The 12,675-nt window shown below is 45.3% G+C and overlaps 2 protein-coding genes across 2 annotated transcripts in view; one reads left to right on the forward strand and one right to left on the reverse strand.

The window, feature by feature from the left end:
• Nucleotides 1-1,793: 1,793 nt before the first annotated feature.
• LRGUK (leucine rich repeats and guanylate kinase domain containing) overlaps nt 1,794-12,675 on the forward strand; it is a 183,899-nt gene continuing 173,017 nt past the window's right edge. The window contains exons 1-2 of the mRNA XM_073619422.1: nt 1,794-2,081; nt 10,610-10,717. Coding sequence (XP_073475523.1) covers nt 1,914-2,081; nt 10,610-10,717 — 276 coding nt within the window. The 5' untranslated portion in view covers nt 1,794-1,913. The remainder of the gene's footprint in view (nt 2,082-10,609; nt 10,718-12,675) is intronic.
• Nucleotides 8,051-12,675, reverse strand: part of SLC35B4 (solute carrier family 35 member B4) — a 247,653-nt gene continuing 243,028 nt past the window's right edge. The window contains exon 11 of the transcript XR_012242813.1: nt 8,051-8,065. The gene's annotated coding sequence lies outside the window, so the exon portion shown is untranslated. The remainder of the gene's footprint in view (nt 8,066-12,675) is intronic.

A 12,675-nucleotide genomic window follows, 5' to 3' on the forward strand; every position in this document is an offset into this window, starting at 1 on the left:
TATCACCACATATAGTGTGAAGGGCCTAAGTCTATTGATAATAAAACTTCCTATACATACAATATAAATGTTTGATTTGGGGTTTCCATACACTTTCCCGCCTTTATCCCTCCTCAGCCATGGTGGGTGCAGTCAGAGGACCTTCTATATACTTACCTACTGTCCCGGATTTCCTGGGACATTCCCGGGATTTGGACTCTTTTCCCGAGTTTATTGTTTCCCGGGAAATGTCCCGAGAAATCCGGTTCTTTACGAATTTTCGCCGCCGACGCTAGAGGTCTGCCATTTTTAAGGAAACCAGGAATGGCTGGGTGGCTAGACAAAGCTCCAGCGTCGCCGCCCACCCTGCACCCCGCTCCGCCTCGCCTACCCCCCCCGCCCTGCTGCCGGTCTGTTATGGAAAGGGGCGGGGGTTCTGTTGTAACCACGCAGCCCGTGAAGGGAGACATAATTTTGTATACCTCCTCCTACTAGGACACCTGAGGTAAGGTGGGGGCTCCGCTGGGGACACCTGATGTAAGGGGGGCTCCGCTGGGGACACCTGATGTAAGGGGGGCTCCGCTGGTGACACCTGATGTAAGGGGGGCTCCGTTGGGGACATCAGATGTAGGGGGGGCTCTGCTGGGGACATCAGATGTAGGGGGGGGCTCCGCTGGGGACATCAGATGTAAGGGGGGGGCTCCGCTGGGGACATCAGATGTAAGGGGGGGCTTCGTTGGGGACATCAGATGTAAGGGGGGGGCTCCGCTGGGGACATCTGATGCAAGGATGGACTCTGCTGGGACACCTGATGCACGGACGGACTCTGCTGGGACACCTGATGCACGGACGGACTCTGCTGGGACACCTGATGCACGGACGGACTCTGCTGGGGCACCTGATGCACGGACGGACTCTGCTGGGGCACCTGATGCACGGACGGACTCTGCTGGGACACCTGATGCACGGACGGACTCTGCTGGGACACCTGATGCACGGACGGACTCTGCTGGGACACCTGATGCACGGACGGACTCTGCTGGGGCACCTGATGCACGGACGGACTCTGCTGGGGCACCTGATGCAAGGAAGGACTTTGCTGGTGGCAGGCAACATGGCAGGTGACACGCTCAGGGATCCCACTGATTCGGCATTATGGTGAGTTGAATGATTTCATTTTATATTACAATGTAATAATAGAAATAATGCACTTCAATCATCCAGACACCATAACAACCATGGTGCCGGGATGAAGTGCTAACACCAGGTGTTTGGAGTATCTTTATCTGCTGGTTGTTATATTTTCTAGAATACACATATTTCCATTGTTGTGTAGGATCTGGGGCTGCTGTCCCTCCACCCCTCTCCCCCCCTTTCCCTCTCCATCCCTCATTCATCTCAGACTCTAACCACACCCCCTTTGACTCACTATTTTGCGTAAACCATGCCCATTTTTCGCTGCGGCGCACTTTGCACTACGCATTTTTACTTTCCCCCTGTGCCACGCCTACAAACGCATGCCCTGCCCGCTAATTATAATAAGACTCCGCCTACAGCCCAAAAAGTGTCCCTAAAATTTTTTTTTCAATGTTGGCAACTATGCTTCTACAACAACCGAACTACTCACCACTTCTTCTGTTCTATGCAACTTCTGAGGAGAAAAATAAAAGACATTCAGGTACAAAGCCCTCCAAGACAACATTCGCTTAGCCTAAGGAAAAGCGCTTCCTAATAGAAGGAAGGCAATCACACACAGGTAACCCATCCTGTGTCCTCCAAACTACACCTCCCAGCATGCATTGCTCACCACCTCGCCCGGCGTCGCCTAGTTACCGAGTTGTATACAACATGGCGGCTCCTGGATCGGCGATCTGTCTCCCGGCAGCAAAGTGAAGGAATCGCGGTACAAAGGAGTGTGTTGTCCGGCTCGGGACATGGCTGTGACCCTCCTCAGCGCCGGTCTTCCGGAGGAATTCTCCTTTGTCAGTGCCCGAGACTTGGAGGAGAGGAGCGATGGCGGGTGGGGGAGTCCCAGCCCTGACAACTGGAGGGACCCCAGGGAGTCTGACTCTGAAAGCGAGCAACAGGAGGACAGCATGGAGGTAAGGAGGGGACAGGCTGTGTGTGAGAACATGGAGGATGGACACTGGATGAGGGCTCTCCCTGGGACTCATTGTGCACCAACAATAGACCTCTTCTCATTGGTTACCATGGCAGCCTGGGCATCTGACCTGATTGACACAAACATGGCTGATAGTGATTAGTTGGGAGCATCAAATCCCCTAAAAAGTGACTTCTAATGATAAAATACAATCTTACAATCACTTGCATTGGGAGATAATGTTGTAGGAATAGATGTATCTGATCTCCCTTTCCTCTCCCCTGTGTTGCTGTACCTGATGACAAACTACGGCACCTAAAATGGTGACACTTCAAAAGCTTCACAGCTTCCCAGAGGAGAGAAATGTGAGCTCTGGTGTTGGAATTATAATGCCACGTACACACAGACGGAATTTCCGACAACAAATGTTCGATGCGAGCTTGTTGTCGGAAATTCTAACCGTGTGCAGGCTCCATCGGACATTTTTTGTTGAAATTTCCAACAAACAAAATTTGAGAGCTGGTTCTCGAATTTACCAACAACAAAATCTGTTGTCATAAATTCCGATCGTGTGTGTACACAATTCCAACGCACACAATTCCACGCATGCTCGGAATCAAGCAGAAGAGCCGGATATTGAACTTCATTTTTCTCGGCTCGTCGTACGTGTTGTATGTCACCGAATTCATGACGTTTGGCATTTCTGACAACATTGGTGCAACCGTGTGTATGCAAGACAAGTTTGAGCCAACATCCGTCGGAAATAAACCCAGGATTTTGTTGTCGGAATGTCCGATCGTCTGTACGCGGCATTACTCTCGCGCCAACATTTGCGGAGATATCTCACATGTGTGTTGCGATCACCGTTTTAATATGTGTGCGGGACCTATGTTATGTACGTGTTTGCATATGCACATGGGAGGACGGGGGTGCTTTCATTTTTATTTAAATGTATTTTCTTAACACTTTTTTTTTCATTCAACTTTGTTGCTATCACAAGGGATGAACAACATCCCTTGTGATTGCTTGGGCAGTGACAGGTACTCTTTATGGAAAGATCAGGGCTCTAGTAGTCCCCCTGATCCCTCCTCTGCCCTCCAAGGCAGCTGATCAAACGCAGATCGTTTTTTGATGAACCATTTAGGGAAACACAGCACTGAAAGCGGAAGTGACAAAATCCTCATTGCATTCGGCTTCATTTGCTGCAGAGGGAAGAATGGATGTTCTTTCCTCTCCTCCGTGTGCCTCTGGTTCGATCCTTTTACATAGCCTGGGAATGGCAGCATGTTTACGGGGGTGGGCTTCCTCTACAGCCACCCTGTAAAAGTGATCGGGTGGCTTTAGAGCTGCTCAGATCATCTTTACATAAAAATGACACCAGGATCATGACTGCAGCCATAATTCCCTCATAACCACTCCTATCCAGGGCATTTATATACTGTGTGTGTGTGTGTGTGTGTGTGTGTGTATATATATATATATATATGTATATGTGTGTGTGTGTGTGTGTATATATATATATATATATATATATATATATATATGTGTGTGTGTGTGTGTGTGTGTGTGTGTGTATATATATATATATATATATATATATATATATATATATATATATATATATATATATAAAACTGTTTCCTATCCAGCATATATATACTGGATAGGGAACAGTTAAATTGGCTCTGTTAGCCGCTTAAAAAAATCCTAGCACCATTTCTCTGCAGCAGAAGAGCTATTAGGGCTCATTCCCTGTTTTGCATGCTTCAGCACTGGAAAAAGCAAGATCTCCACCCAGAAAACAATTGTGTTCTACACTCACCAGCCACTTTTTTAGGTACACCTTGCTAGTATCAGGTTGGACCCCCTTTTGCTTTCATATCTGCCTTTATTCTTTGTGGCATGTATTCAACAAGGTGTTGGAAACATTTCTCACAGATTTTGAAAAGATTTAGAAAAGGGAGAGCAACATAGCGTAATCCTTCTCTGCTTCCAGATCCAGCAATGTCTCCTCAGTCTCAGCCTGAGGCGGGAGGAAAGACTGAGGAGACATTGCTGGATCTGGAAGCAGAGAAGGATTACGCTATGTTGCTCTCCCTTTTCTTTTGGGGCACTTCCTGTGAGAATAACTCCTAGCTAGGAGTATATTATCCCCACAATATAGGGATTGTCTGTATGAGGTGGACAGCGGGCCTACCGTACGGTTTATGAAGTGGTATATTGGTGTCTCCATCCCATGAAAGGCCCCGACCGGGTTAAGGTCGCAAGCTCTCCTATGCTTGCCGGTTGGTAAGCGCGCATTTTTAGTAATATCACAGTGGTGCGGTGAAGGATTCATCCACTCCTTACCTACATTCCTGCCTTAGACGGGGACCCCTGCCTTTGTTCTTCACCTTACCTCACCTATCTGGATTTTTGATCATGATTAGGACTGTTATCAAATTATATATGATTTGATTATGAACTTTTGTTATTATTTATTTTAATTAATTACTCATTGTATCACATTGGTTCACTTATCTTAATTATTTACTCATTGTATCACATTGGTTCACTTATACCTATATTGGCTCTAATTTAAGCCTTTAACATTCACAGCGCTGCTCCTTTTATTGATTGTCTCTAGTGTGTGTATCTCACCTTTAGCGGCTGCGTCTGCTATTTAAATCTATTGGTTTGTCACGTAATAATTTAAGTATTTTCTTGATTGTGTTAATTTCCTGCATATATATAGCGCGGTGGTTTTTTTCCCTTCTATTTGCTCATCTTCAGGCCCTGCCAGCCTTCCTGGCTGCAGCTGCCTCTCTCCGCTGCCCCATTTACCACAGTCCACTCTTTTGGTTCTGCACCCATCTCAGACTGCATGCTCCCAGTCCTCCCGACTGTGCCTCACTTACCAGCCCTCTTGGCTGCGACCCGTTGTCCTCCCTGGAGTATCTTAGTAATGCTCTCTCCCGCTGATACTCCTCCCTGGAGTATCTTAGTAATGCTCTCTCCCGCTGATACTCCTCCCTGGAGTATCTTAGTAATCCTCTCTCCCGCTGTCCTCTCCTTGCCCTCCCTTGTGCCTCCGCTCCAGGACCTCTTCATAAGTTCTTGAAGGTGGTTCCGACTGCGCCCAGGCCCAGGCCCAAGGTCCCCCCCGACTGGGAAGCTCTCTCAGAGGCCTCCACACTTTCTCACTCTCTCCCCACAACTCCTCCCCAGCTGGGCTGACCCTGGGTATTTAAGGAGGCCTGCCCCCTGCCAATCCAAGTTGGGTATTGGTCAAGGCTCCTTAAGATACCCCAGACAGCTCCACCTCTCCTTTCCTCCTCTCTTTCTAGATCTGGAAAGAAGAGGGAGGTCTCGGTGATGCTGCCTGTGAGTCACCAGCTGCTATCCTGAGCCACTCCAAACCCAGAATGAAAACAAAACAGGCCTGACTGCCAGCCAGGCCTGCCTAAATTTACCTGTCACAAAAATCCAATCTCTAGCACCTACCTACCTAGAGGGTGCTACACAATTAAAGTTATAAAAAGAAAAAAAAAAAAACAAGTAGAAACATGCATCACACCCATCCCTTGTGGAGCTGACTATAGCACTAGCCTGCATTGTAAAACACTGTGTTTTACTGTGCAGCGTAGTGTGAACTTAGCTCACCATCCAGGAGCGGCCCGTTCATTAGGGACGCCGCCCCCTCTGCGTAGCATGAATCTATCCATGGCCACGGTGGCCACCCCCTATTCATGCGTCCAGTCCCTTTCAGGGCACCAAGCACATGAATTACAGCGGCCAGGGTTTTTACTTAAAGCACCTGATTAGAGCCAGAGGCTCTAATAGGCTTCAAAATAGGGTGGGCTCGGGACACAGAGAGTGCGACCGGAGCCCACCCAGGTGTGTTGCAACAGCGAATGAACATTCACTGTTGCAACACTGATCCTCCTCCCGGCCAATCGGGAACCGTGGGCCGATGCCTGAATTTCCGATCTCCACCGCTGCTCCTCGAATGCCCGCTGCCTAGATGGGGTAAGTGTCGGTGAACCGACCAACAGACAGCAGGGGGCTAGAACTGCCGTGGGGGGCGTTCGGTTGTTAGCCCTCCCCCAAACAAAAAAACACCACCTGCCACTGTCACCCTCCCTATTTGTACTGTTTACTGTTATCACCAAGAATGAAAGTGGGAAATTAAAGGCTGTCACCAGAACAGGAATAATGTTGGATTTTTCACCAGAACAGGAATAATGTTGGATATTTATCTGGTTACAAGGAATTCGATCACTGTGGAGCGATTTTCCTCTCACTTTCTGTTTTGGCTATGGGTCAGGAAGTGAGAGGAAATGTCTCCAAGGTGTTATAACCCTTCCTTACTCTATCCAAAATGGGAAAAAAAGTGTTGCCCTTAGTTCTACTTTAACCCTTTCCCACCTCCAGGTCCGTTAAGCGGATCTAAATGCCAGGAGGCAGGCATTCATGTAATCTCCTTAATTGGCGGTCACATGATCGGAAAGCTCCTGATCGCAAGTATGCATTGTGGGCTTTCCGCTACCCATTCGTTACTGTGCTGGGAGCGTGCAGGGAGCATGCTCTTAGGCTCAGCACAGTAAAGTATTTACCTAGGGTTGCATATATGTGGCCGCTCAGCCTTAAGGCCAAACCCCTGCCAGGTAGGCAGGAAGTGGTTAAGAAAAAAGCAAAGGTAAACTGTGCTTTGCATTAACCACTTGCCGACTGCTGCACGCCGATATACGTCGGCACAATGGCAGCGGTGGGCAAACCTCTACGTCCCCTTTAATGAGCGGGACTAGTGTGCGCGCGCGCCCGACTCGATGTCCGCCGGTGTCCCGCAATCGTGTCATGGAGAGGCAGAACAGGGAACTGCCTATGTAAACAAGGAATTTCCCTGTTCTGCTACTGCTCCCTGTCATTGGGAGCAGTGATTGCTGTCATTTCAGTGGTAGCCCCCCCCCCAGTTAGAATCACTCCCTAGGACACACTTAACCCCTTGATAGCCCCCTAGTGTTTAACTCCTTCCCTGCCAGTGTCATTTATACAGTAATCCGTGCATTTTTATAGCACTGATCGCTGTATAAATGACAATGGTCCCAAAATAGTGTCAAAAGTGTCTGATGTGTCCGCCACAATGTCACAGTCACGATAAAAATCGCCGATCGCCACCATTACTAATAAAAAAAGAATAATAATAAAAATACCATAAATCTTTCCCCTTTTTTGTAGACGCTATAACGTTTCCGCAAACCAATCAATATACACTTATTGCGATTTTTTTTTTTTTTTTTTTTTTTTTTTTTTTTTTACCAAAAATATGTAGAAGAATACACGTCGGTCTAAACTGAGGAAAAAAATGTGTTTTTTATATCTTTTTTGGGGATATTTATTATAGTAAAAAGTGATCAAATACCACCAAAAGAAAGCTCTATTTGTGGGGAAAAAAGGACATCAATTTTGTTTTGGTATAACATTGCACGGCCGCGCAATTGTCAGTTAAAGTGACGCAGTGCCGCATTGCAAAAAGTGCTCTGGTCAGGAAGGGGTTAAATCCTTCAGGGGTTGAAGTGGTTAAAAAAACACAGCCTGCACAGGAAAGCATTGTGTTTACTTTTACGGTTAGTGTGGACAAGCTCTTAGGGCTCATTCACACCTGCGATTATGGCAGGACAGCAGATTTCTGCAGCTGCAATCACAGTTGTATACAAACAGCTGTGGCCAGGAAGCTTGTACAAAACAAAAAGCTTTTTTCAGCCGGCGCGTATTTGGAAAAGGTCAGGGACTTTTTTCAATGCAAAACTGTGCTTTTTTTTTTTTTTTTTTTTTGCTTGATTGGTTCAATAGACGTTAATAGAGAAGCTGCAGAAAAGCACATGATGCGTTTTGCTGCAGTTTGCGTTTTTTTTGCCTGCGTGTGCAAAAACTTAAAACACACAGCAAAAAGCACTGCAGAAATGGCTCAAAAGCAAACTGCATAGGTGTGCACCGAGCCTTATGCTAGCCATACATGTATCGATTATCAGACTTTTTTTTTTTTCTTTAGAAGGGACACATTGTTTTTGTGTGGCCAGCATAAGTGACAGCAGGTGCAGGGAGCTTTTATCAAGCCACCTGCCTATGACAAGGGAGTCTGTCATATAGAATGTATTACAGTTCTGACTGAAAATCTGCAAAACGGTATTTTTTTTTCTTTAAATAACAAATTTGATCCTGAGTCTGATAATGTTTACCAGATTCAACCTCTAATAGTAAATACAGTATATCTCTTCTGTCTGTTATTCTCAGAGTGGTTTAGAGATTTTGCTCCCTAACCATATAGTTGGTTATTTATATTTACTGCTACATATAGATTTATAGATATTTAAGAATAAATTGCCCTTTTTTTTTTTTAAACTTTACATATTAACTAAATTATACACCACACTTTGAGGTTATTATCCGATTAATCAAAACAATAATTGGCCAACTAATCGATTATGAAAATAATCGTTAGTTGCAGCCCTAGTTTGCACACATTATGGAGAGTTTTCATTTTTTTTCCTTTATTTGATTTATTAACACTCACATAAGATTCTCTATGCTCCACACCTGTTTTTTAACCACTTGCCTACTGGGCACTTTTACCCACTTCCTGCCCAAGCCAATTTTCAGCTTCCAGCGCTGCCACACTTTGACAATTGCGCGGCCAAATTTTTATCATTTATTTCACACAAATAGAGCTTTCTTTTGGTGGTATTTAATCGGCACTGGGTTTTTATTATTCTTTGCTAAATAAACTAAAAAAAAGTTTTTGTGGCTTGTTATAAAATTTTGCAAACAGGTAATTTTTCTTCTTCACTGATTTGCGCTGATGAGGCTGAACTGATGGGTATCGATGGGCACTGATAGGCTGCACTGATAGGCGGCACAGATAGGTGACACTGAGGAGGCAGTGATGGGCACTGGTTGGCACCACTGGTGGGCACTGATTGGCAGTACTGTTGGGCACTGTTGGGAGTGCACTGATAATCAGGACACTGATAAACAGTGCCCTGATTGTCCATGTACATTTCCCTTTTACACAAGCTGGTTATCGGCTGTCTTCTCCTCTCCTCATTCTGTCAGCATGAGGAAAGGAGTGTTGATAACCAGCTTCTGCTTACATTGTTATCAGCTGTGATTGGACTCTGCTGATCATGTTATAAACAGCCGCTGAATGACTCTTTACCTCAATCTGTTATTAGCAGCGTCTGGAGGACACTGCGATCACAGAGCACGCTCCAATCACGGGAGGACATCATGACAGCCTCCCAGAACTGGCCAGCCGCGCTGTAGCCATCATTCGACTATAGCACGGACGGCAAGTTAATGTGTTATAAGTAGTTCCCGGCCCTTGGTAGGAATGGGAGGGATTTTCCAATTAGTGTAATTGGGCTCATGGTCGCATAGAGTTTTTAGAAGGATGGTTTATTGTATTTTTGCACATGAGGTTATGAGTAAGCGCTAGTGATAGTGCAAAACACATCAACTTTTTCTGTACCCGGCACTGTCTTTGATGTCTTCTGCATGAAGGATCAACAAAGGTGAATTGTTGCAGCAAATTCCAGATTTCTTTTGATTGTGTATCTGCAGACGAGCTGTGTTAGCACCTTCACCTAAACTCTGGCTATGCTGTGGATGAATGGCTAATGTGCATACCTGGAGCTGCTTTCTCTTCAGTGGTGGTTGTCCTGAACACCTATCAGTTGCATCATATCGACAACGTGCGGATACATGCAGACTGCTGCAGATCATGTCAGTCTGCTGATTGTTCGCAGTTATCATTGTTCATAGTTCTCTCCATTGACTACATAACACCTTCCCCTTATGTAGAAGAGAGGTGTAGTAGTGCTGTCGTAGGTCAACGTTGCTACTCTCCTATAGATACAGTAGGGTGAGTGAGTGTTGTCATCCAAGGTCAGGAGGTATGCTCCTGGCAGGCTCACAAGGTAAAGATAGAGCAAAAAAAAACCTGAACAGAAAAAACAAATGCAGCCACCACATGTAAGGACTGCTAAGCTGCAATATGACATGTTCTAGGGTTTGGCCATACTTTAGGTTGTAGCCCACAGAAAGGGACAGAGGGACACTTGGCAGTAGAGGCTCCAAAATGTACCTTAGAATACATTTATTGCTAAGCCGAACTCTGAGATTAATCAATATTGTCTAAATACAAGAGTCAGTGCCGGTTCACACTAGACGCGGCACGACTTGCAGGTCGCCTCACAGAGGCGACCTGCACACGACTGCCGGGGCGACTTGCAAGACGACTTCTGTATAGAAGTCTATGCAAGTCGCCCCCAAAGTAGTACAGGAACCTTTCTTCTAAGTCGGAGCGACTTGCGTCGCTCCGATTAGAACGGTTCCATTGTACAGAACGGGAGGCGACTTGTCAGGCGGCTAGGTCGCCTGACAAGTCGCCCCCGTGTGAACCGAGCCTCATGTGTATGTTTACTTTTAACTGTATGTATATAAACAATATTATTATTACTTTATCTGAAATACTTGATCTTTTGTGTCAAGGAACCATTCGATGGAGTGCTAAATGAAGAAAGGGTTTCTGATGGACTATCAATGTTGGGTTGTTCAGCTCTTGGAAATGAACAAGTGTATCTGCATCTGACCATATCTGTAAGTATTAACAGACATAGATTCACAGCATTTACAATGGTTCTAAAGGTTCAAATTTTTTATTTTTTAAAATAACAAACATGTCATACTTACCTGTTCTGTGTAATGGTTTTGCACAGAGCAGTCCCTATCCTCTTCTTTTTGGGTCCCCTGCCAGGGGTCCTTGCTCCCCCCCCCCGCCAAGTGTGCTCCCAAGCTGCGCTACGGTGAACAGGCATTGTCCATTCACACATGGAGCGTGGCTTGGCTCCGCCCCCGCTCTCTCCTCATTGGCTCACTGGCTGTAACTGGCAGGAGCCAGTGGCTCCCGCTGCTGTGTGAGCCAATGAGGAGACAGAGACCCAGGAGAGTCACTTCTCTCATGCACATCACTGGTTTGAGGTGGGGCTCAGGTAAGTATAAGGGGGGGCTGGGGAGGGGGGAGCTGCACCCAGAAGGTTTTTTACCTTAATGCATGGAATGCATTAAGGCAGAGCTTGACAAATTTGCTTTGAATTTAGGAGCCAGCTAAAAAAGTTAGGAGTCATTTTTTTTAAAAACAGATTTCACAGGTGGAACATGTAACATGTTCCCGAAATGGTGAATGTATCCTTAAGGCTTCATGTACACGGGACGTTTTTACAACCTCTCCTGAACGATTTAACTTGACAGATAGTAACCCACATTTAAAACAACCGTTTTGCCGCGTTTACATGCCGTGTTTAGCCACGTTTGCATTTTAAAAGCGTTTTTCAAAATGGCCTAAAATGAAAAACGTCTCTAAACGAAATGCGCCTAAACGAGAGTTGCCACGTTTAGAAGTGTTTGGCGCTTGAAATGCCTCTAAACTCAGCTTCTGAACCCTTTATTTTTGCGTTCCAAAAAAGCCTCTAATCTCAACTGCCTAGAAACGACTATAATCGACCCTGTGTACATGGACAGATAAGATAACATTTACAACCACCTTTACCTACAGGTAAGCCTATATTAAGGCTTACCTGTAGGTGCTGGAAATATCTCCTAAACCTGCACGGTTTAGGAGATATTTACAATATACGCGTGTGCCGACGTCATCCGCGCATGCGCACTTTAGAAAGGGCATGATCGTGCCATCTCTAAAGGGATCATGCCGTGACTGGCGGGTCCCGCACGCATCGGGGACAGCGTCAACATCGCAGGCTTCGTTTTCAGGTAAGTGACACACAATGGGCTACTATAAGATGCATAGTATCCCATTATGCTTTACCTTTGCAGGGAAATAAAGAGCAAGTAAAACCTATCAGGGTTTACTTCCTCTTGAAGATTACATAGAACCCCCAAACATTATATATTTTCATAAAGCAGACACCCTAGAAAATAAAATCATGGTAGTTCCAATATTTTGTCACACGATATTACCGCAAAATTTCAGTAAAAAAAACATTAAATATTAATTTTAGAGGGCACAAAAATGCAATAATGTACCCATTTTTTTGGTAAAATATAAAATCCGAGGTTGCACAGTAAATAGATACCCAACATGTCAAACCTTCAACATGTCAGTACCCTATATTTTTCATAGGCGACGCATTAAAAGCCCCCTATAAGTCATCAGTTTAGTGTTACAAAGGAGGTCTGGTGCTATAATTATTGCTGTCATTCTGGCGCACGTGGCGATATGTAACATGTGTAACATATGTAACCTTCTGCATTTGGAGACACTTTAACTGAGATGTACAGTCAATGTGTATAGACACACTTGTATATTAGGGTGTTTTGCTCTGTAAACCTGTCTTACAAAGCTTTTCTAAAAGTGCTCTAAAAGGATGTAATAGATTTCTGAATGTTTCTGTAATAGAAAATTCTGGAATTGAAGCGGAACTGTAACACGGTGAAGGTCAAGTTAAAGGACTGCTTTTTTACAGAATGCCTTTTTTATGATTTTTTTTCATTTACATGCAGACTATGATGTTAAGCAAAAGTGGCAGCGAGAGGCTTTT

This window comes from Aquarana catesbeiana, linkage group LG03, assembly GCF_042186555.1.
Source record: "Aquarana catesbeiana isolate 2022-GZ linkage group LG03, ASM4218655v1, whole genome shotgun sequence".
NCBI lineage: Eukaryota > Metazoa > Chordata > Amphibia > Anura > Ranidae > Aquarana > Aquarana catesbeiana.